Genomic DNA, 25,880 nt, shown 5'->3' with positions numbered 1-25,880 from the left:
CCTGGAGGCTTCATCTGCATGATAAAACCATGGTCTTCACAATGGCTTATGGTCACCCAGACATTCCTTTCTATTGGTAATAACTCTTTCAACCAATTGCCAATCAGAAAATCTTTAAATCTGTCTATGACCTGGAAGTCACCCTCGCAACCTGCTTCTAGTTCTCCTGCCTCTCTGGACTGAACTAGTATAAGCAATGTACATCTTACATGTATTGATTGATGTCTCATGTCTCCCTAAAATGTATAAAACCAAGCTATGTCTTGACTTCCTTGGGCACGTGTCTCAGGACCTCCTGAGGCTGTGTCATGGGCATGTCCTTAACCTTGGCAAAATAAACTTTCCAAATTGATTTAGACCTGTTTCATACTCTTGGTTGACACATTAATGACTACCAATACTTTGGCCACATAGTTTTTTGTATATTAACTTTATATTGTGTAACCTTGCTGTAATTACTTATTCCAGGAGGTATTTTTCTTGTTGATTCTTTTTGATTTTCTACATGGATCATCATGCTATCCATAATAAAGCACAGTTTTATTTCTTCCTTCCCAATTTGTATACTTTTATTTTTTCTTCTTTTCTTATTGCATTAGCTAGGACTTCCAGTACAATGTTGAAAAGCAGTGATGAGAGGGGACATCCCTGCATTCTTCCTGTGCTTAGTAGGAAAAGTTTCAAGTTTCTTACCATTACATATGTAGATTTTTTGTAGATACACTTTATGAAGTTGAAGCTTTCCTCTAGTTTTGTGAGAGTTACTATTATGAATGGGTATTGGATTTTGTCAAATGCTTTTCCATTTGACAAAATGAAATATGACCATGTGATTTTTCTTCTTTAGCCAGTTGATGTGACGGATTACATTTTTTTCCTATTTTTAATTTTTGTGGGTACATAGTAGGTGTACATACTTAGGGGGCACACAAGATACTTTGATACAGGCATATAACATGTAATAATCACATCATAGTAAATAGAGTATCCATTCCCTCAAGCATTTATTCCTTGTGTTACAATCAAATTATACTCTTTTAGTTATTTTTAAATATACAATTAAATAATTATTGCTTATCGCCCTGTTGTGGTCTCAAACACTAGGTCTTATTCATTCTTTCTAACTACTTTTTGTACCCATTAACCATTCCCACCCGCTTGTATACTGTAAGTATCCTATAGCACATATAAGGGAGTGGGGATGGTTAATAGGTACAAATCCACATTACTCTTCCCAGCCTCTGGGTAACCGTCCTTCTACTCTCTGTTTCCATGAGTTCAATTGTTTTAATTTTTAACTCACACAGATAAGAACATGTGAAGTTTGTCTGTCTGTGCCTGGCTTATTTCACGTAACATAATGACCTCTGGTTCTATCCATGTTGTTACAAGTGACTTTTTTTTCTTGTTTGGGACTGAATGGTAGTACTGCATTGTGTATATGTGCCACATTTTCTTTATCCATTCATCTGTTGTTGGGCACTTAGGTTGTTTTCAAATTTTGGCTGTTGTGAACAGTGCTACCGCAAACATGGGAAGTGTCTCTTCAGTATACTGATTTCCTTTCTTTAAGGTATAAAACCAGCAGTGGGATTGCTGGATCACATGGTGGCTCTATTTTTAGTTTTGTTTTTTGTTTTTTGTGGAACCTCTAAACTGTTCTTCAAGAGTGGTTGTACTAATTTACATTCCCACTAACAATATATGATGGTTCCCTTTTCTCCACATCCTCGTCAGCATTTATTACTGCTGGTCTTTTGGATAAAAGCCATTTTTAACTGGGGTGAGATGATATCTCATTGTAGGTTTGATTTGCATTTCTCTGATGATCAGTGATGTTGAGCACTTTTTTATATGCCTGTTTGCCATTTGTATGTCTTCTTTCGAGAAATGTCCATTCAGATTATTTGCCTTTTTTTTTTTTTTTTTTTTTTTTTTGAGACGGAGTCTTGCTCTGCCTCCCAGGCTGGAGTGCATTAGCGTGATCTCGGCTCACTGCAGGCTCTGCCTCCCGGGTTCACACCTTTTTCCCACCTCAGCCTCCGCAGTAGCTGGGACTACAGGCGCCCGCCACCATTCCCGGCTAATTTTGTTTTTGTATTTTTAGTAGAGATGGGATTTCACCATGTTAGCCAGGATGGTCTTGATCTCCTGACCTCATGATCTGCCCGCCTTGGCCTCCCAAAGTGGTGGGATTATAGGTGTGAGATTATTTGCCTATTTTAAAGTTGGATTATTAGAATTTTTTTCCTATAGAGTTGTTTGAGCTCCATATATATCCTGGTTATTAATCCTTTGTCTACATTTTGATTTTTGAATGTTAAACCTGGCATAAATCTCAGTCATTTGTGGTATATAATTTTTATATGTTGTTGGATATGATTTGCTAATATTCTGTTGAGGATTTTTGCATCTACTTGCATGAGAAATATTGGTCTGTAGTTTTCTTGTAATGTCTTTGTGTGGTTTTGATATTAAGATATTGCTGTCCTCATAAGTTCCACTCCTATCTTCTGAAAGAGATTGTAGAGAATTGGTTTGATTTCTTCTTTAAATGTTTGGTAGAATTCACCAGTGAACCATGTGGACCTGGGACTTTCTGTTTTGGAAGTATATTAACTACTGATTTAATGTCTTTAATAGACATAGGCCTATTCAAATTATCTTTCTCTCTTTACTTGATTTTTGGCAGACTTTGTCTTTCAAGGAATTAATCCATTTAATCTAGGTTATCAAATCTGTGGGTATAGAGTTGTTTGTAGTATTTCTTTAATGTCCATGGGATATGTAGTGATGTCCTGTCTTTCATTTCCATTATTAGTAATTTGTGTCCTCCCTTTTTGTTTTTCTTAGCCTGGCTAGAAGCTTACCTCAGAGAACCAGCTTTTGCTTTCATTGATTCTGTTGATTTCCTGCTTTCAGTTTCATTGCTTTCTGTGCTAATTTTTATTTTAGATAAGTTGTGTTTTCATTTTCATTTAGTTCAAAGTATTTTACAATTTCTCTTGAGATTTCTTTGACTTGTGTTATTTAGAAGTATATTTGTTTACTCTAAGTATTTTGGGATTTTCGAGCTATCTTTCTATTCCTGATTTCTAATTAAATTCCATTGTGGTCTGAAAGCAGACATTGCATGATTTCTATTCCTTTAAATTTGTTGAGGTGTGTTTTATGGTCCAGAATGTGGTCTGTTTTGGTGACTGTTTCATGTGGCATGAGAAGAATATATATTCTGCTGTGGCTGGATGAAATTGTCTACAGATGTCCGTCATATCCAGTTGATTTACGATGTTGTTGAGTTCAGCTGTATCCTGAGTGATTTTCTTCCTGCTGGATCTGTCCTTTTCTGATAGAGGGGCATTAGTCTCCAACTGTAATGATTCATCTATTTTTCCTTGCAGTTTTGTCAGTTTTTGCCTCATGGTTTTTGACTATTCTTAGGCATGTACACATTAAGGATTGTTATGACTTCTTCAGATAATTAACCCCTTTATTATTAGGAAATTGTTTAACATGAACAAACTGTTACTTGTTAGATCAATTAATAATTAAAAACTTAAAGTTTTAATTTTACCTTCACATATTCCTTCTCTGTGTTCTGCCTTTCTTTATGTAATGTAGGTCTGAGTTTTTGACTTTTATAATTTTCTTCTTTCTAAAGAATTTCTTTAAACATTTCTCGCAAGGCAGGTCTACTCGCAACAAATTCCCTCAATTTTTATTGGTCTGAGAAAGTCTTTAATTCTTCATTTTTGAAGGATAACTTCTCAGGGTATAGAATTCTAGCTTGGTATCTTTTTTGTTTCCTCTTAACACTTTAGATATCTCACTGTTTTCTTGCTTGCATGATTTATGAGGAGAAACTGGATATAATTTTTATCTTTTCTCCTCTATAAGTAAACTGTTTCCCCCCCAGGCCTCTTTTAGAATTTTTTCTTCATCTTTGATTTTTCTGTAGTTTGAAAATGATACTATATACCTAGATGTAGTGTTTTTGGTGTTTATTCTGGTTGATGTCCTCTGAGCTTCCTGGGTCTGTGGTTTGGTGTCCGTTATTAATTTGGAGGAAAGTCTTAGTCATTATTGTTTCAAACATTTCTGCTGTATTTGTCTTTCCTCTCCTTCTGGAATTCCCATTAGTTTACACCTTTTGTAGTTGTCCCAAAGTTCTTGAATACTCTGTTATACTTTTCCCTCAATCTGTTTTCTCTTTGCTTTTCATTTTGGCAGTTTTTATTGAGGTATCTTCAGGTCACGGATTTTTTTTCCTCAGCTGTGTCATCTACCTGTAAGCACATCAAAGGCATTCTTCATTTTTGTTACAGGGCTTTCGATCTCTAGCATTTCTTTTTGATTCTTATTTAGAATTTCCATCTTTCTGTGTACATTGCCTGTCTGTTCTTACGTCCTGTCTGTTTTATCCATTAGAGCCCTTAGTGTCTTAATCATAGTTGTATAAGATGCCTGGACTGATAATTTCAGTATCCCTGCTGTATCTGAGTCTGGTTCTGATGCTTGCTCTGTCTCTTCAAACTATGTTTTTTGCCTTTTTGTATATCTTGTAATTTCTTCTTGACATCAGGACATGATGTATTGAGTAAAAGGAATGGCTGTCAGTTGGCCTTTAGTAATGTAGTGATAGGGTATGTGGGGAGGGAGTGTTCTACAGTCTTCTATAAGTGGGTCTCAGTCTTCTTGTGAGTCTCTGCCTCCGGACTGTGAACTTCACATTTGCTTCTCAGTGTTTCCCTCTCTTTTGGTGGGACAAGATGACTACAGCCAGCTAGAGTTGGTTATTTCCCTTCCCCCAGGACACTTAGGCTCTGACAAAACCCCAGCAGTTTAGGCTCTGGTTGAAGAGTTTCTCTTGAGGACACACCTCATATGCATGATAGTTATACATATGCTTAATGTATATTAAAAAGACAACACATGTTTGATGAATAAATTGTTGAATAGGAGAAAGTGCTCTGATGTATTTCAAAATAGTTCTGTTCCCCACTGCTGTCTGAAGTACAAGGGCATTTTTCTCCTGTATTCACTGTGAGAACTAGGTTCAGCTCCTGCAGATAAAACTCCCAAAAGTGTGGGAGTCCCCAGTAACTGGGTCTCTCTGGAGTTTTTAACTTTCAGACTTGTCCACACTGAGCCTCCACCAATTCAGCAGTTACAACTCGGGTTTCCCTACCTTGGCACCGGTTCCCACAGAGGTTTGTTCTTGGAGGCTTCTTCTTTTCAGTAGTTCTCTGCATTCACTTGTCTCTCCATGTTTGGGAACAGCAGTTTTCCCTGTGACCCCCACCTCTCTGATGGATCTAAGAAGAGCTGTTGATATTTCAGTCATGACAATCAAACACATCTCCAGACATTGCCAAATATTCCCTGGGGTGGGGATGTGGGGGGGGCAAAATCATCCTGGTTGAGAAATACTAGATTAGTCAATAAAACTTGATAGTGGTGACTGAGTCTATAAGAAATTAATTTTAAAAAAAGCTAAAGTTTTTGACAGGGGGCTGTTTACCTTCAGGCAGTGTTTGAGTGCTTTGTATATGGCTACATATTTATTCCTTACAACAATCTTGTAAAATAGATATAATTACAAACCCCGTTTTATAAGATGAGTAAACAGCAGCACAGAGATTCTGAGTGCATAGGCCTTTCCCCAGAGCTGGTAAGTGGTAGACCCAAGGCTCGAGCCGTGTGGCCAGACTTCACCGACTTCCTTTGGGAGCCCTCGTATTTGAGTCATCACAAATTATTCATATGCTTGCAGCACAGCTGTCATTTGGATTCTTTTCTTTGCTGCTTCTATAGGTTATAGAAACAGTGTAAGTTACTGCTGCATAACAAACCATCCCAAACTTGGCTCTCCTCTATAGAATTTATTCGATTTTTTTTAAGAGAAGAAAAAATATATTTATTTTTGCCAGGATAATACATACCTATTACCAGATATTATGCACTTGAGGAATTTTGTGCTTGACAGAAGATTGACTGCCCTACCTCTGTTGTTTTCAGTTATTCTTATTTTCAGCTTGTCTTCTCACTGCAGCCTGGCATGACTGAGCTCCATACCTTTATGGAATTCTTCAGGATAGAATAGCTTTTTTTTTTTCACAGCTTCTTCTTGCATTTCACTTTGCTTCATTAATTACCACTCTTCCACATGCTTCCTATCCACTAGAAAGTATGTTTATATACTTTTGTTCTCCATCTGTTCTCTTTAATATTGAGGGTTTATAATTTTTACAATTTTTAAATTTATTTTTTTACCATCATTTAATGGGATTTCAGGAGGGAGAGAGATAAATATAAGTACCATATCACTTTGAGTCACTAATACATTTATTTCAATAAAAGAACTTTGTTGTGAGCATAACATTTATTGGTTAGTGTTAAAGAAACAAAAGTTATCATAGCACAGTTAATAGAAGTGAGTCATTTTTGGAGATGCATGTTGAAATTTTTTTCTTGCTAACCAGTATGAAGTAGTTAAAGTATATATACCATTTCATTACCTTTGTTGTTATTGTTTTTTTTCTTTTTCTTTTTTCTTTTTTTCTTTTGAGACAGAGTCTCACTTTTGTTGCCCAGGGTGGAGTGCAATGGTGCAATCTCAGCTCACCGCAACTTCCATCTCCCGGGTTCAAGCGATTCTCCTGCCTCGGCCTCCCGAGTAGCTAGGATTACAGGCATAGCGCCACCTCGCCAGGCTAATTTTGTATTTTTAGTAGAGACAGGGTTTCCCCGTGTTGGTCAGGTTGGTCTCGAATTCCGGACCTCAGGTGATCCACCTACCTCAGCCTCCCAAAGTGCTGGGATTACAGGGTGAGCCACTGTGCCCAGCTGTTGTTATTGTTTACATTAAAGGAGGTGACTGGGTCAAATGGGAGAAATGTCTCCCATTTCTAATGTGTGTTACTTTATAAAATCCTTTTTATATTTTAGAATATTTAAGAATTCCTACTACTTTATAGAGTTGGAAGAAAGTTTATAGTTATCCAGTCCTTTAATTTATAAATGAGAAAACAGATCTAGAGAAGTTAAATGACTTATTCAGGATTTTTTTTAGCTGTTTATTGTCTGAGTTGGTCATAGAAGTCAGGTTTCATAAGTATTTGTTATTCTTCTGTACTGTCTCCTTTTAAGTTTGCTATGATGTTTGTATCTATTTTCTGTCTTCGCCAGCAAGTTTTATTTAAGAACCACTGTTCAGCATCCCATGTAGCTTTGAATAGCATGTATGGTACTCATGTATAACATGAGGTAGTTGGATTAGTTGATGTCTCATATTTCTTTTACCACTAGTTTCCCGATTCCAAGCTGTATATTAAATGGTCCTCATATGCATGATAGTTATATATATGCTTAATGTATATTAAAAACACAACATATGTTTGATGAATAAATGAATGAATGATTGAATAAATGAAAGTGATACTGTTCCATATGTCTGTAATTCCTTTACCTTCCTCCTTTCTACCTTGACGGTCCTGTTCAACTTTCAGGCTTCCAAGGAGAAAATAGTACAGCAGAATAGCAGGAGATCTGATCTCTGTGACCAATTCTTAAAGGAAATAGTCAACTCCAAGTTAGTACCTATGACAGCTCAGTTAGTGGGCTTTATTGTAACATTTTCCAGGGTTAGGCACTGAGCTCCATGATACATACCCAGCGGTGACAGTATGCTTCCAGTCTCTGCAGTCTATGTCAGCATGAGAGGAGCTATCAATGTTAGTTTAGAGACTTTAAAACAGGACTCCCTGTAGTCAACATGGATTGTGGGAGTTGCTACATTTACTGTTTTTAGAAGTCATTTGACAAGTAAATGAGTACATTTTGGTATAAGCCCAAGAATTCAGAGATGGTTCTAGACTATGATTTTTGAAGCAAGGATTTGTCTGATTGTTAAATGTAGCTTCCCAAAGTCAATGATGCAATATCAAAAATCAAATGAAATAATGAGCTACAATTTAAAAGCAAATTCAGGTGTTAATCCAGGGTTCTTATGCTTGTGAGTGAAAATTATTTTTCACTCACTGAAAACACACTGACTTCCTTGCAAAATATAATAAAGTAAAGGCAAAAAATAATGGAAGAGAAATGTTCTACTTCCACTTGATTTTAAAGTTACCTTTAAAAAATAACTATATAAAGTTTATAATGTAATAAATATTTAACTATAGACTTACTAAAAATCTCAAGAGAATCTTTTTAAACAGTTGAGAGCACTCAATAATTTTCTAAAACCAAGGGGAAAATACCTACTAATCTTAGCTCAAATGTCTCTTTACAATTGATAAAGGACATTGTGTTATTTTAGGAACAGGTCCTAGTGATGGCTGAATTATCTCCAGTAAAAGTTTAACTACCGGATCTACTACTACTGCATCTTTGTGTCATCTAGTTGTTTTTTTTTTTTTTTTTGAGACAGAGTCTCACTCTGTTCCCCAGGCTAGAGTGCAGTGGTGCCATCTTGGCTCATTGCAACCTCCATCTCCTGGGTTCAAGCGATTTTCCTGCCTCAGGTTCCTGAGTAGCTGGGATTACAGGCACATGCCACCATGCCCGACTGATTTTTGTACTTTAGTAGAGACGGAGTTTCACCATGTTGGCCATGCTGGTCTTGAACTCCTGACCTCAAGTGATCCACTCACCTTGGCCTCCCACAGTGCTGGGATTACAGGTGTGAGCCACTATGCCTAGCCCCTGTCATCTAGTTTTAATTGAACTATGGCTTCAATTGAGTCAGCCAAAAGGAAAGAAGAAGAAGAAGAAGAGAGAAACTCTGGTAGATATCAGCCATAAAAGTGGAGTAATGGGAAAGCAGATCATAGGGAAAGTGGGCAGGACCTGCCCTGGTTACAAGCAGAGACCACCAAGTTGATACTGTTTGCTCTTCTCTTGAGCACTGCTATTCTCCGCTGCTTTGGTGGCAGCTGCTATGGATGGAATAGTGGCTCCCAGCAAAGGATTATGTAGCTGCTCTTGTCAAGAATGGCTTACTTAGAATTACTCTTTTACGCTACCTCTATAAGGGCAAGTCAGCTGTGTCTGTGTTACCTCTGTAGGATTTGTTTTATCTTTGGCTCTGCAAGAAAGAACTATTTTTTCAAAGTGCTTGTTTAAGGACCTTTAATGTTGTATTTTGTGGATTTATAAAACTAGTGTGATTGCTCATGGCATACATTCCTGGTTACCCTTTCAGCTGTAGTTGTTCTCTAGGCCTATTGACTTGTCTTTAGTTTAGATTGACCCTTTTGTGCTAAGGATTTTTTCCCAGTGTGTTTCAGTTCACCAAACAAATTCATCATCATACCCTCCCTCTAGCACCTAAGGGACTTGGCATAAGCCAAATGTCTTGACTTTCTTTTTCCTGAAGCAGATATCATAAACTTGTGGTTCATGGGCCAAATTCAACACCTGGATGTGTTTTGCCAGGTTGGTAAAATGGACAACTTTTTCCGCCTGCATATAATACGTATTTAAAAATTGGAAAATTTACATTAATATGTGGATTTCTGGCTTTTCTTGGAAAATTAAAACATTAAAAATTAAAACATGGGGACTTGAATTGCAGCTGGAGCTGAGTAGTATCTGTACCTTTTAAACTTGGGCACATATCCTGATTATCAAGTCCTCACCTGGCCTGGCGTTTGAGTTTGTAATCTTTCAAGTAGTACATGCATGGAACTTAAGTCACAAATATAGTTGTGTAGCTTTAAAAATAAATGCACTTTACTATTGAACTTTTAGTAAGTAGTTCTCCCCTGAATAACAAATGTAAAACTCATTCCAAATACAGCATGTAAGTCGTCAGCTCACATTGTTAATATTCTTCCATGATTTGCTCTCACAGATAGAAACTTAGCTCTTCCTTTAGTTTGTACCAAATTGCACACACCACTCTACACAAAAATGAGTAGAAGGCACAAATCTGTGTTTACGGATTTGGAAAAATGTGTTTGGAAAAAATTTTTGTAAGAAAAAAAGAATAGTCATACCTCAAGTGAATTTAATATGTAAAAAGATTCCTAGAAAGTGAATAGCACAAAACAAACTATTTTTCTTTTGGAATTTACTTTAGGAAAAACAAAAGTATTAACAAATTCAAGTTTTTTTAAAAGAATTGTGTATCAGGAAATCATGTTCAGACTGATCATTGTGATGAAAGGCTCTTAATTGTTTTTATCATAATGTATATTTAAATTTGTTTTAAAAGAATAGTCAGTTTCACTAAACTTGACTTAGAAGGCATTTTTTTACAGATGGTCAGTGCTAGGAATAAAGTCAATTGCTTCTTGGATGCCCTCCTCATGTGCTCATACTCTGACTACTAACCACCCCACCTCCCCCATTCTCAGAGGCTTGATATACAGACACTCTTCTACTCTCCTTACCCTGCCTGGGCTCTTGAGACCTCACCCTGGACTATCACATCTCTGTCATCCTCTGCCAAGTGTAGATGTCTAATTTCTTTCTTTTTTCTTTCCTTTTTTTTTTTGAGACAGAGTTTCACTCTTGTTGCCCAGGCTGGAGTGCATTGGTGCAATCTTGGCTTACTGTATATAACCTCTGCCTCCCGGGTTCAAGTGATTCTCCTGCCTCGGCCTCCTGAGTAGCTGGGATTACAGGCATGCACCACAATGCCTAGCTAATTTTGTATTTTTAGTAGAGACAGGGTTTCTCCATGTTGGTCAGGCTGGTCTCGAACTCCAGACCTCAGGTGATCCACCCGCCTCAGCCTCCCAAAGTGCTGGGATAACAGGCGTGAGCCACTGTACTCAACCTCGATGCCTACTTTCTTTAACTCCTCTTCAGGAAGGAAAGGATGGAAGAGGAAGTTGAAGAGCATAACCGGCATTTTAAAGCAAAATTCCACAAACATTTTAAAATTATTGCTACAACAATTGACTTTAATAATATTTCTTTAAGACTTTATTATACCTTCATGTCGAGTTATATGTATATAAATATCTCTTTTCATATTTAGGGCTCTCCAAAAAATGTGGAATCCTTCGCATCTATGCTGAGACGTTCTCCTCTTATACAGATGGGACCTGCAAAGGATAAACTGGTCATTGGACGGATCTTTCATATTGTGGAGAATGATCTTTACATAGATTTTGGTGGAAAGTTTCATTGTGTATGTAGAAGACCCGAAGTGGATGGAGAGTAAGTAGAATCATTTCCAAGTACCTTAAGAGTATTCATTAAAGTCAAGACAGCTCAAAAGTATTGTTGAATGAAACGTAATTTTTGAAAAGACAGAAAACATATTTATTTGTCTTGATAATGCAGAAGAAAAGTCTGAAGTGCTTTAAAAATACTTGTTGGTCATGGTAGGCCAGACTCATGTCTTCTCAAAGCAGTGAAAGCAGTTGCTGGGAAGACTTGAATGTTCATCCTGATAATAAGCCATTCCACACCATAAACTTAAAACCAACTTTGTAATAATGCATGTTGCTTAGGCCATTTTGCTTGGAACCCTTTTTTTGTCCCTTCTCTGTTCCATGGTCTCTTTCCACTTCTCCTTTCTTTTTTTCCTTTCTTTTCTTATTATTTTGCATCTATTTTTAGGATTATTTTTCCTAATAAATAGAGTTCATTCTGTTGTAGTTTATGTAGGTAAAGATATTTATGAATACAAAAAGGCACTGGAGAAGGCACTAAGGTGGGAGATCTAGGAGTGGAATATCGAGAGTCAAGGAGAGGTTGAACTAAGATTCTGAGATGGGAAACCAATAGTAAACAAGATAGAAGTGATTTTTTTCCCCATCAATTTCTGATGTGCATTTTTTAGTTTTCACTATGTTTGATATCAGGATGCATATTACAGTTGACAGTATATTAAATTAACTGGCAGTGTTTTTTTTTTTCTTAATCATATATAAAACAATAGTGAATCTAGTAATCAATGGTATTTTAGATAGGATGAATTACAGTGTTTAAGAAGTTTTTGGCATATAAAAATTGGTCATATTGTGGAAATGAAAGGCGAAGAGTCTACTCTAGACCTAGGAGAGCAATTATGAGAATTATTTGCTTTTCTCCTGAGAGCTGGCTATCTAAAGATGGCGTTGATAATTGGTCTTACCCAATTTAGAGACATAAACTTGTTCTACCTGAATATGAATAGGGCCTGACAAACTTAACAGAATACACATTTCCTCAGATTAGTGATATATGAGTAAATATTTAACAACTAGCTGATTAAAAAAAAAAGCCCCAATTTCTATAATATAAAATACTCCCAACATGGCCAATGTCAAGTCACCAACATGATGTCACTGAATGCAGAGTTGGGAAGATGTGTGCACAGGGTTTCTCACAAACTGATATTAGCTGGCTGCAGCACACCTCTAGCTTAGATAACCAGAGGCTGAACAGTGTTTTAACAAGATGAGTGGTATAAACCAGGTGTCAGCTGAAAGACTGTGCTCCCTGGCATGAGAGGAATGGCTCGAGCATGACTTGAATTGGTATATCAAATATCATACAAGCTTAGTTCAAAAGTAGGGAGACCCAAAGAAATTTCTAAGTAGGGTGTGTCTGTCAATCCAGATTTTAATACTGTAATCGGTATCTGTTATGTAAACGGCTACAAAAGGAATTCAATTATTGTGTCTAAAAATTTAGAAAAGTGATTGGCATATGGTAAACAAATGCTACTATTGTTATTGTTATTTTCATTGCATTGTTATTACTAAAATCCTGGTGACCTAATGATGACATCCCTCAAGAATTCCTTTTGAGGAGGGTTTATGAAGGAGGCAAGTAAGAAGATATGTGATAAAAAGTTACCCTTTAAGAGAGATATCCTCAGCTCTTAGGTACTATACTATCAGCAGAAGCTGTAGCAGATCATTTTTTCATTAGTAGAAAATATATAGTAATTATAAAATAAAGTACTGTTTTATTTTACACAAAGAAATCCTTAGTCCCCTCCTTACAACTGATCAGCTACCATGGATGCTGTCCAGTTGCAGTGCCTATCTTATTCTTACAAGCTGACCTAATGTGCAACCAGAGAATCAGGTATTGACTTTCTAAAAAGATCTATGTTATGACAACTCTGCTAAGCTATTTCTCAGCAGATATTCAACTGCTTAGTCAAGTTTATTATAAATTACAAATACCAGTCATATACTTTTTTTTACATGTGAGGATGGAATTCTGTTAATCATATGTCTTTCATGGATATTTATTTCTTTGTGGATATTCTTTTGTCTGCACTGTTCTTTTTTCTCATTGAATTAAAAATTTAAAACATCACTTTTGTGATTATGTCATATTCTTGAACATAATATATTCAGAATGCCGTAGAGATCTAGAATTAAGTTGCCCAAGCTGGACTTGAACTCCTGGGCTCAAGCAATCCTCCCACCTCAGCCTCCTGAGTAGCAGGGACTTACAGGCATGTACCACCATGCTTGGCTTTTAAGTCACAGATTTTTAAGTATCAGATTTGCGATTAGTTTTCTAATGAGTAGTATAGTCTGACTTAAATTTGTTTTATGTGTAGTGTAGCTTTAAATGGTTAAATACTAGCATCTATTACAACATTTATTAAATCTTAATTTTTAATTTAAAACTAAGTATATACCACATATGCACACATTCTATTATATAAATTATTTTCTTGAAACCTCCATCTCTGTTCTCCCCCCAATGAAGCAGTCATAAAAGCTTTTTGAGGGGAGAGGGGGTGGCTCAGTAATTTTGCAAGTAAATTCTCTAATCTTTGGAGCAGTGAGTATATTAGAGTCTTTTTAAATGTATTTAGGAGAGTTATATGCCTACATCTCTTTGTTCTGTAGCTATCTGTAGTAATTTCTCTATTCCTGCTTCCATGAAACCATCTGCTTAGTATCCAGTTACTCTTACCAGAAGTACCCATTTAAACTTCAAAGGAGTCACAAAATAAATACATTCATGAATGAGGATCATCAAGAGGGAAGAGTCAAAGTACTATAGGAGTTGATTTGTTCATTCATTCATCCATTCACTCATTCATTCAACAAATACTTACTAGACCTCTTCAATTAGCCAGGTACTGTTGTAAAGACTGGTAAACCAGACAGACTAGTTCTCTGCTCTCTTGAAGTGCATATGCAAATGGAGGAGGGAGGCATAGATAGTAAACAAGTACATGAATCAATTTAAAATATTGGTAATTACATAAGTAAAAATGGATAATACAGTGACAAAGTGCCTGGTGAGTGGAAGATAACAGTAGTCAAAAAAGGCCTTCTAGTTCTAGTGCTTGACTTCTAGTTCTAGTGCTGTAAGTCTGAAATGCCACCAAAGTGCCTTTAAAAAAAAAGATAAGAGTCAAGTCTTCAGCTGTCTCTGAAGCTCTCTTCAGCTTCCTCTTTGGTCCTACAGACTGGTAATGTTATTTCTAACTGTGCCCAATCTTCAGCCAAGGTTTAACATCAGTAGTTTGATTGCTTGTTTTCTCTACCTACATATCCTATGTACATACCTTTATGGCTATGTAGATAACAACTCCAGCTCTTTATCTACATACATTGTTTTTTGAGAGAAACCTTTTAACGTATCAAATTTCATGTTCTCCAGTTTTTAATCTATCATGAAATGAAGGTTTATACTCTTCACAGAATATTTGTTAGATCTTCATTTGAGGATTTAATAAATAGATCTTCATGTAGAAATGCCTAGGTTCTTTCTAAAACCCTTCTCTAGGTTTCTTATAGGGATCTGTCACTTATGCTTTGAAAATATTGTTGAGAATTGTCAGGTCAGCATAATTACTGTTTTGGTTACTTATTACTCCTACTTATATCTAAAACAAAATTTGTGGGTAGGAACCGACTTTATTCAAATGTTTGCCTGTTGTCTTCATCACTGAACAAGGAAGTAATGAGATCCAGCTCAGTTGTTTCTGGTCTTTCCCTTTTTGGACCTGTGTTTAGATTATATGACTAGGTAGAACAGCTTATTGGGCTGGACACATGTTCTCTACAGTCATGCTCTCAGGCCTCTGACTGAACAGAGTCTAGGAGGCTGAATCTCCATAATGACAGAGCTTCCTGCTTTGGTACATTTTAAATTGTTATCAATAAGAGAAATACATAATCTGTTCATCATTCATTGGCCTTCCTTTTTTTTTGAGACGGAGTCTTGCTCTGTCACCAGGCTGGAATGCAGTGGTGCAATCTTGGCTCATTGCAAACTCTGCCTCCTGGGTTCAAGCGATTCTCCCACCTCAGCCTCCTGAGTAGCTGGGACTACAGGCATGCACCACCATGCCCAGCTAATTTTTGTATTTTTAGTAGAGACGGGGTTTCACCACGTTGGCCAGGATGGTTTCGATCTCTTGACCTTGTGATTCACCTGCCTCGGCCTCCCAAAATGCTGGGATTACAGGTGTGAGCCACTGCACCCAGCCCAGCCTTCCTTTTTTTTGATCCTTTTAGATAACTATTTTCTTTTCTTCATTCAGACTTTTGTGTAGTTGAGTAATGCTACTTTAGGACAGTTTAAAGATTAATTAAATACAGTGAAAAATAACTAATTGAAATATCCAGTTTAGCCAAATGTTTTAATTTTTTATTGTTTCTTTTAATAAGTTTGGCATTTCAGACTTACAACAACTAATAGGGATCAGAAAATATTTTGATTAATGAATATTCTAATTAGCTAAATGATAGCCTTTTAATTTCTATAACTTTTGTTTTAATGTTCATTTTTGATTATAGTTTAAAGGAACAGTTTTTAGTCTGTACCAAAAAGCCCTAGAGTTTTGCTGAAAAGTTTAAGATATTGCTACTGGGGATAAAGGGGCAATTGGGCCCTACTTTCAGAGTGGCCCTACATTTATCTGTTTTATGTATTACAGCTCTGGGACAATTTTGTTTAATGTGTGTGGTGAGTATTTCTACTGTAAATAAGAAAAGTTTGAAAAACACTTGGAAAGGAAGAAACTAATTTTAGGAAGACATGACCTAAATAGTAACATTCAGAATCTAAGCTATAGTACTTAAGCATGAACAATAGTAATTTGATCTACTTAGAGTAAGTTGCAGAATAGGCATAAGTATATTTAAAGATTTTGAGACATGCATGGGACCTTATAGTGCCAGCCTCAAAAGTTATTCTATTTTTCTTTTAAATCAGCTTATGACTTGAAGTCAGAAATCACAGATGACAAATCAGAATGACTAAGAATGGCATTAACTTCTTTGAAAGTTATCATTTAATTAACTGATTTGTCAAATCAGTTGACATCATCGTTTTCTTTTGTAAAGCCCACTGACAGATACCAACACCACATGGAACATTAGAAATTAGTAGTCCTGTACTATACCTAGGCACTTTTGTTTCTTCCAGTTGAGGTACATGTTTAGCAAAAGCTTAGTTGTGCTTCTTTTCTTTTTTTTTTTTTTTTGAGACAGAGTCTTGCTCCATCACCCAGCCTGGAGTGCAGTGGCATGATCTCGGCTCACTGCAACTTCTGCCTCCCAGGTTCAAGCAATTCTTGTGCCTGAGCCTCCTGAGTAGCTGGAATTACAGGCGTGTGCCACCACGCTCTGCTAATTTTTGTATTTTTAGTGGAGACAGGGTTTTGCCGTGTTGGCCAGGCTGGTCTCGAACTCCTGACCTCAAGTGATCCGCCCGCCTCGGCCTCCCAAAGTGCTGGGATTACAGGCGTGAGCCACCATGCCCGGCCTAGTTGTACTCGTTTCAAAACGTGTTTATATTAAGAAATTTACTTGAATATTGTACAAATTAATAAAATTTGAATACAGAAAGGGTTTTTGTTCTTATGAATGCTAACTTTAATGTTTTAGAAAGACTCCACAAAGGAAAACTTTGGTTTTTTGTTTTTATTACCCCTGTCCCTGCTGCTTGAATCAGAAAGGAGTTTTTTTTTTTTAAGAAATTGCTATTGAATTAGATTGTGCAAGAAAACTGTAGATTGAAACAAAAATTATAAAAACGTGAAAGGTATTGCTTTCCAATTGTCTTTCTGTTCTTGTTCTACTTTCACATGGCTGGCCCTGTCAGTCGCAGACCTTGCAGTGTGGGTATTCTTACGTAAGGAAGAGCAGAGCTTCAGTGAATGGACCCCATACTAAGAGAGAACACCTTGGCCCCATATTAGAATATTTGCATTAATCTGCTTTAAGTTAATATTTTTGCTGTGTACATGTATACTTTTTCTATGAGTCTTTAACCTAATTTTCCATGAAACTTTCTATGAGTCAGAGGGCTTGTATAGTGATTTAAAAATACAGAGCAATTTTCCCATCATGGGAATTTGTATACCCTTGTTTTTAGACATTTTTTCTTCTGTCATATTAATGCAGCTCACAATTTCACAGACTTGATTGTTTCCTTTCTATATTCCATCTGATTTCCTTCTGATAATCATAACAACTTTTTAAAAACCTACACTGGCATTTTATGTATATTGTCTCATTTCTTCTTCACAACAAACATATAGAAAGTATATATTATCCCCATTTCCCAAATGAAGAAAATGAGTCTCTGAGCATAAATAATGTGCTGCAGTCACGCAACTAGTAATTAACAAAGCAGGGATTCAAACCTAGGGCTGTGTATGTCCAAATTTGCCTTTCACCCTGCTGTGCTGCACTCTAAATCATACAATATATAGTAACTCAAGCATCATAAAGACTTCCTAAAACATTCTTACATATGAAGCAATTTCATGTCAGGGACCCTGAAGGCAGTGTGGCAGTGAAGCTCTGTGGAGGTCTGTTAAAAAATGATAGGTAGTCTATTATATCTTTGGTTATGGTGTCCATCGTTGCTATGTTATGAATGTTTGTGTCCCCGCAGAATTCATTTGTTGAAACATAATTACCAGTGTGATGTAGTTAGGAGGTTGGACTATTGGGAGGTACTTAGGTCAGGAGGATTCTGCCCTCATGAATGGGATTAGTAAACTGGCTAGTTAATCCATGATCCAGGTCCAGGTCTTCATGACACTAAATCTGCTTGTTCCTTGATCCTGGACTTCCAGCCTCTAGAACTGTGAGAAAGAAGTTTCTACTGTTTATAAGGTACCCTCATTTATGGTGTTTTGTTATTCAGATCGAACAGACTAAGAAATAGTATGGTGAGTCTGAATACTGTAATCCCCAATAAGCTAATAACTAGCAGGTCTAGGCTTTGTTTTGTGATGGATCTGTATCATAATTATGGTAAGACCTCTAGTCACAGGACCTGATTAATATCAATATGCCTCATGTTATTTGGGAATGATATGTTTCAAAAAAGTTTATTGTGTAAATAATAGAAAATTGGCTATTTATACCTTATATACTTAATGTTTAATTGTTTATTTGTTCTTTTAATAAAATGTATTATATACTTTCTTTGAACCTTGTTAGACCTAAAGCAGTTGAGCCTTTTTTTGTTTTTGCTTTTGATGACCCAGGGTCACAATTACAAACATTAATTTTTGTGTTGTATCATAATAAAAATATGCAGAATTATGCTCCATAACCATATAACCCCCCAGATCTGCAGTTTTGTGTTATCTCTCCTTTACTGCTGTTATGCCCTTATCTGCTTTTTATAGCTTTCTCAGACCTCCTAATTTTCCTCTTCCAGTATGCCATACTTGGGAGATCAGTCATCAAATTTGTTGTGCTTAAAATAAGAACAACTAGGGTTTGAGTAAGGACCTAGCAGCCTCTTCTGTAAGTAAAGTATGGGTACTTTAGTGTATGGGCTTCAACATGTATTCTGACAGCTCCTAAACTCCTTCTGTATAGGTCTCACTGGGCTGTGTAGCTACTTGATGTCACCAGATAACTAACTTCCTGATAAGTGAAGTGTAGCTGGGTTGGAGTTTTGCCTGTGTTGACTGTCTGTTCACTGATGCCCTTGATAAGGATTGTCACATATCAGAACAGTGTTTGTTGAACCAATCAAGGTGCCGAGTGTTTTGGACATGAGCATTTATCATGGTTGAGACTTTAACACCTCCAGTAGGGGCAGTAGCAAAAATAAGGTGAAATTATTCAATCTGAAATCCTGCTTGAGATGGTACCAATTATTATAGTGAATTTGCAAATAAATGAGTAAATTTCTTAAAACTCCTATTAAGCCCAAAGAATTGCTTTATAGCATTGATTAGTTTGGATGACTTAGAATGCACTGGTAAAACATTTTATCAATCTCAAGAAATAAGCTACTTATTTTATTAATTTTATTTTTAAATGATCTGGGCATGATAAGATTTTTCACTGAGTCACCAAACCTTTAATGAGCTATTAAAGTGCTATTATGTGCTACCTGTGTATTTAAGGCTAGTGACATACAGACTAATGACAATCCCTGCTTCCAGGGAGTTGATCCGGTCAGGGGGATAGAGAAGTAAACTGATAAATATAACATCATGTAAGTTCTGTTTACTGTCTTCTACAGGAATGGAGAAGGAATTGATGGTTCAATCTGCTTGTGTCAGAGAAGGCTTCCTAGAGGAACTAACAATAGAACTGGGTTGCAAAGGATGGGTAGGAGATACTACGTGCAGAAAATGAGAGTGTTTCTGGGTGAGGGAGCAGCACTTGCCCAAGTTTTAAATGAGAGAGAGCCTGCCTTTTCTGGGAATTCAAGTGATTTAGTTGGTTTAAGTTTAGGAGGAGTGATGGGAGATTGGGGAGATGACCAGGAGCCAGATTTTCAAGGAATTTACATATTGTCCTAAAAAATTGGGATTTTATTCTGAAGGTAGCAAAGAATCATTAAAATATTGTAACAAGCAACGTGGGTCAACTTTGTGTTTCAGTGAGATCATTCTGGCAGAGGTGTGGAACATATTTCGGAAGAAAGATGTGAGAGGGAGGTTAGTAAGGAAGCCGCCAGAAAAAGATGAGAATGTGAATTAAATCTTAGGGTGGGGAAAGGAGACACGTTTAGCAATTTAGGAAGTAGAAGAGACAGGTCTTGGTGACTGAATAGTTGTGGTTTGTGTGTGGGAGAGAAAAGTTTTGAATAATGTTTCATTTTGGACATGAATGACTAGGTAGATAGTTGGGTTGTATGGGGGAGGTGGAGAAGGGGAATGTGTTATATTGATATGATTGCCTGCTTTAAAAACAAAAATTAAAATGCCCAGATTTAGATCAGTTTTATTCTCCTACTTCCGTTCAAGGTCATAATACTTGTGATTAGTGTTAGTCAGGAACATTTCTTTTTTTATAATATAGTATCTTATATATGTATATAAAATCCCTGTGGTTAAACTATGCTGTTGCTTTGGTCAAAGAGCCAAATTCTCCAAATCTTTTCATTTCATCAAGTTGTATTTTAGTTTTGATTTTTCAAGAACTGTAAACATGTCTGTAAAATCCTCAAGTCCAGTTTTGTAAGTAAAGTTCATTTACTAATGTGTTAATGAGGATTCTGTCTTTTAAAGCATTATCTCTGTGCTGACTCTCTATCATAACACACAAGATTGACAGCTCTGAAAATCGAAGGGTTTCAAAACAAGCATGATTGGCAGCTCTAAGGTAACTAGCACATGCACTGAATATTATTTGTACCTTTGTTTGACACTAAGGTGGAATAAACAAGCTAATTTCCTCATCTTTGTTTCTATTTCAGGTTGTGTGATGTATAGGGTCAGATAAAGAGTGGATGTTTCAAAAACTAAAGTTTTCAAGGTGTATTGGTGGGGAAAAGAGAAAATAAGAATTTGAATTAAGTGGGTCATTTTATTGCAGACGACATGGAACATATTAAAAAAGTATGCATGTTTTATATAGGTTGGTGGTTTAAAATCATCTAGTTTTTCTTTAACAGATCTCTTAAGTCCTTTTTAGGATAGGAGAGCATCTGTTGTATTTAGCTTTTTAATAGGAAACCTTAAAATATGTTCAAATATGATCAAATTATAAAATATGATCTTAGGGATGTTCTGAGTTCATGAAACTCATGTAATTCAGACTGAATAGCATTAGAGGGGTTTTTTCTTGTTTGGATACATGCCATAACAAAATTCTTTTGGATTGATTTGTTCTATTGGATTGATTGTTCTGTTGAATTCTGTTTTAACTGATGTGCAAAATGGATTTGCTTTATGTAGCATATTCTCATTCCAGAGATTGTCTAAATTTACTTCTCTAGGAAGTTTGCCTCATATGCCTTCTCAGGACTGTAAAGGTCAAAAGTGAATCTGGAAACTGCTTTGGTGATTGCCTGTTAAGGAATGCAAGCAATTAAGTGTTCTCACAAAAGCTTCGAAGGTAATATCTTAACAGGACAGAGAGGAGAAAGAATCAGGTCTGCACTCCTACAATTGGTTCAGGCTGTAGTTGTATTGACCTACAAGTGAATTTTTTAAGAATTAAAAACTATTTTAAAAGAAGATCTGAGTTCTCTTTTTGTTTGTAGAATTTTGTCTTAATTTAGATTGCTACTTGATAACATCTAGAGACTCATAGGGACTTAGAATTTCAGCACATATTTTGTGATTTGTAATTCATTATAAGAACAATAATAGCTAACATTTGTTGAGTACTCTATGCTAGGTACTTTGTTAAGAGGTTTGCATGCATTGTTTTCTTTAACCTTGTTATTACTCTAAGGTACTGTTAGAATTCTCATTTAAAAACACTGAAGAAACTAAGGTTTATAGAGATATTTTAAATAACTTAGCCAGGGATAGCAGCTAGTAAGTATGCAGATGTGAGGTAAAGTAGCTTCTCTATATTATTAACCACTGCTTTATGCTACTTACTGAAATTACACTTTCAGGGTATGTGTTTATGTGTGTGTGTGAGATGTGTTAATTTTATCAGCAAATATTTATTGAGTACCTTAATCATAGTGTGCTTAATGCAGGTTTTAAAAACTGTATGACATCTTCATCTTTAGGAGGAAAGATATATACGTATAGCACAGTAACACAGAGGAATATGTGAATAAATGACTAAATGAATGATGTGGTCAATCATCTGGCTTCTTCAAAGGAGAAGCCAGAGAAATGAAAGTTGAGATCGTTTCATAGACAAAAAAGTGCCTCTCAAAGAGATGAAACTTTAGTTAGAATACTGAAGGATAGAGGGGGAGTGTTGGGATGAATAATGAAAGGACACCTCTGGGGAAAATGGCATGAGGAGTGGCACAGAATTGAGAATAAGCTTTGTGTGACTGTTATCTATGTCTGTGTAACAAATTACTTCATAACTTAGTGGCTTAAAACAATAAACATGTATTATCTCACATAATTGCTGTGGGGCAGGAATCCAGGAATGCCTTAGCTAGATGATTCTGGCTCACGGTCTCACATGAAGTTCAGTCAAGATATTGGCCGGGGTTGTAATCATCTAAAGACTTGACTGGGGCTGGAGGATTTGCTTCCAAGGTAGCTCACTCCTATGTCTGGCAAGTTAGTGCTGGCTATTGGCAGGAGTCCTTGGTTCCTTGGCATGTGAATCTCACCATTGATGGGCTGCATGAGTGCCCTCACAACATAGCAGCTTCCCCCATAGTAAGTGATCAGAGAGAGAGAGAGAGCAAGGAGGAAGTGGTGATAACTTTTATGACCTAGTCACACATTATCACTTCTGCCATATTCTGTTGGTTAAAAGTGAGTCACAAAGCCCAGCCTATACTCAAGAGAAAGGGAATTGGGCTTTGCCCTTTAGAGGGAGGTGTACAGAATTTGTGTATGCATTTTATGTATTTTCTGTGTGTGAACAAAGCTTAACTTTTAATACAAAAATGTAACTATAAAAGCATAAAATATATGAGCAAGATTTAAGAAAATGGAAACATCTTTCTCTCTTTGCTCTGTTTTCAATGTTAAAAATATTTTCATCACTAATATATTATTAGACACTACTTAAACCTAGATTTTTCTGTATACTTCCAAGGTAACCTTTATTTTTTTCTTTCCTACTGTGATTCTAGGTATCTAAAATTCTTGTCTCCTTACTTATCCATACATTGAGTCAACTGCTAGCAACTCTGAGCTAGTTCAGTAAACATTTATCAAGTGACTACTGTTTGCTAGGCCCGGTGCCAGCTTTGGCTTTAAAAGTCCACACTGCTTCTCTTTGTCTCTATGAATTCAAATCTGGCAAAAGCTCTTTTTTAAGCTGCTGACACTCCGTTTTCTTAGTTATTTCTATCTCATGCAAGAGAGCCTTGCTAATTTCAGACAAATTTCAAATTATTTTTTATTTTGGTTAATTGAATTACAGTCTATCCAGCCACCTAGTCCAAAAAGCTGAGTCAGAATAGGCTCATTTCTTTTCATTACAACCCTCCTCCTCATCCACTCAGTCACCAGCTTTCCTCTTAATTATCACTGAAATCTGTCCTTTCCTCTGTCTCTACCATTAGGGCTTTTCTTCAGCCATGGATATCTTGTACCTTGTACCTGAATTTGCCACAGTTTCTTTCTTTTCTTTTCTTTTTTTTTGAGACGGAGTCTTGCTCTGTCGCCAGGCTGGAGTGTAATGGCATGATCTTGGCTCGCTGCAACCTCCACCTCCCAGCTTCAAGCGATTCTACTGCCTCAGCCTCCCAAGTAGCTGGGACTACAGGCACGTGCCACCATGCCCAGCTAATTTTGTATTTTTTTAAGAAGAGATGGAGTTTCACCATGTTGGCCAGGATGGTCTCAATCTTCTGACCTCGTGATCTGCCTGCCTCAGCCTCCCAGAGTGCTGGGATTACAGGCGTGAGCCACTGCACCTGGCTCACAGTGACTTTCTCCTAATCATTGTCTTTGTTTCCATTCTCTTTCCTCCTCTATTCTATTCTTTTTCTTTTTCTGTGTATGCATTTGAAGTGACCACAGTGGTCAAGATTCCATGACATGGAAGTTTTAGGGAGTGGTGAAATATTTGCTTTGCTGGATAGGCTAGGATCCTTATAGATAAGTCTGAATTTCAGGGTGAAAAGTTATGACGGTAGTGTTTGGGGATTGGCATTTGTATCTGCTGACATTAGTAGTGATGTGTGAGATGGAGTGGACGCTACAAGACCAGTTCTGAGACTATTGTAATCCAGGCAGTAGGTGATTAGAGGCTGGACTAGAGTGGAAAGAGATGGGAACAGAAAACTAGAAGAGCCTGTTCAGAGAAAGACTGATAGGACTTGGTAACTCATGCTAAAGGTTTCTAGCCCAGATGACTAGAAAAATATAGGTCACAGCAGTAGGGAAGTGGGGCAGAGAACTGTTCAAAGGGCAGGAGTTCTGTTTTAGACATGTTGTGGTTATTCTGTCTTTATTTATTTATTTTTAAACAGGGTCTCACTCTGTCACCCAGGCTGGAATGCAGTGGTGCAATCTCAGCTCACTGCAACATCCACCTCCTGGGCTCAAGTGATTCTTGTGCTTCAGCCTCCTGAGTAGCCAGGACTACAGGTGTCTGCCACCATGCCTGGCTAATTTTATTTGTGTGTATTTTTGGTAGAGATGGAGTTTTACCACGTTGCCCAAGCTAGTCTTGAATTCTTGAGCTCAGGTGATCCACCCGCCTCGGCCTCCCAAATTGCTGCGATTACAGGTGTGAGCCACTGTGCCTGGTCATGTTGTGATTTTTCTGTTGGCATTTGGTGACATGGGATTGGAAATATGAGAAATTAGGCTGTGGAATAACAGTAGACCTGGAATTATTAATAGCAACTTCATATTAGGCTCTGAGTGCCTTTATCAGCAAAAACAAAACAAAACAAAATATAAAGGCAACAACATCACTGCAGATTTATGTTTGTACCACACTGAGAGTGCCTGCCTTGAAGAAATGTTGCAGTGTTCATGTTCAGGCATCCTATTACAGAAAAAAAGCTAAATTTCTAAAAGTGAAATGCAAATTAAAAATAACAGGATCCTTTTAGAAAAATAGTGTAACCATGCCAGGTATATTCTTATTATTCAACTTCAGGACTCTAAAATTCTTTCATTCATTTCTCGTAGATTTCTTATTACTTTTCCTACTTCACTCTTAGGCATCTGTTCTTTGCTTCTATGTCCTTAGAAGATAACCTTATCTCCTTTCTTGAAATCAAGTTTGTACCTTAGTTTAAACCATATAAAGTTGCAGTTTCTAACGTCAAAATAGTTGAGTGTCTGACATTTCAGTTGATTCAAGCTAATACTCCCTGGATTTCCTATTCCTTACCTTAAATTTTTTCTGTATCGTTTTTTCTAAATAGTTTGATAAGATTGGAAACATTTTAGCATGTTTCCCCTTAAAGCTGTTGTACTTTTCCCTTTCCCAAATTACCGTTCATTCATTAGGTCAACCCACCAGGCTGTGCCCTCACCATTATACTTGTTGAAAGCACCCTCTTAAATTCATCAGGGACATCTGGTTATCTGCGCAATAGCTTTTGCTTAACTGCTTTGTATTATTCAATAATATTGGCTATTCCCTTCTCAAATTCTCACATACCTTTATTTTCTTGATTCTCCTTCCACTTCTCTGTTCTTTTTCGATATTCTTCTAGGAAGTGCTTTATACAATTTTAGAGCGTAAAAATGGCAGGAAGGAGATGACAGTAGTTTTTGGCATGTGCAAGGAAGTCAAGTAAGACAAGTAACAGGAAGAACATAGAGTGGAGGACAAGAGGTCTAGGTTCTAACCCTACATCTCTCAGTGTGTACAGTAGAAATTCATTTACCCGGGTGTCTGATGAACAGAATTATTCAAAAAGCGTTATTTTGGAGCTCCCTGTTTTAAAAATCAGAGCATTATAATAATTAAAGAATACTTTTATGTGTCTATAAATGACATTTGTGTTTTTTATGTCTCTGTATCCATTTTTATTTTATTGAATATATTAGGAATTATTTAGGTTCAAAATTGTCCTGTACTTGAAAACATGATGCTTTGTTCTTACCTTGTTTTAATTTTTAA

General features: G+C 36.7%; 1 protein-coding gene across 4 annotated transcripts in view; it reads left to right on the top strand.

Annotated features, from left to right (window-relative positions):
- Positions 1-25,880, top strand: part of TPD52 (tumor protein D52) — a 240,216-nt gene that overhangs the window by 149,532 nt on the left and 64,804 nt on the right. For all 4 annotated transcript variants that reach the window (XM_038000360.2, XM_038000357.2, XM_038000361.2 and 1 more), the window contains one exon: positions 10,994-11,175. In XM_038000360.2, the coding sequence (XP_037856288.1) occupies positions 10,994-11,175 (182 nt within the window). The remainder of the gene's footprint in view (positions 1-10,993; positions 11,176-25,880) is intronic.

Source organism: Chlorocebus sabaeus, chromosome 8 (assembly GCF_047675955.1).
Source record: "Chlorocebus sabaeus isolate Y175 chromosome 8, mChlSab1.0.hap1, whole genome shotgun sequence".
NCBI lineage: Eukaryota > Metazoa > Chordata > Mammalia > Primates > Cercopithecidae > Chlorocebus > Chlorocebus sabaeus.
Note: the sequence above shows the minus strand (reverse complement) of the source record. Positions and strands in the feature narration are given on the sequence as shown.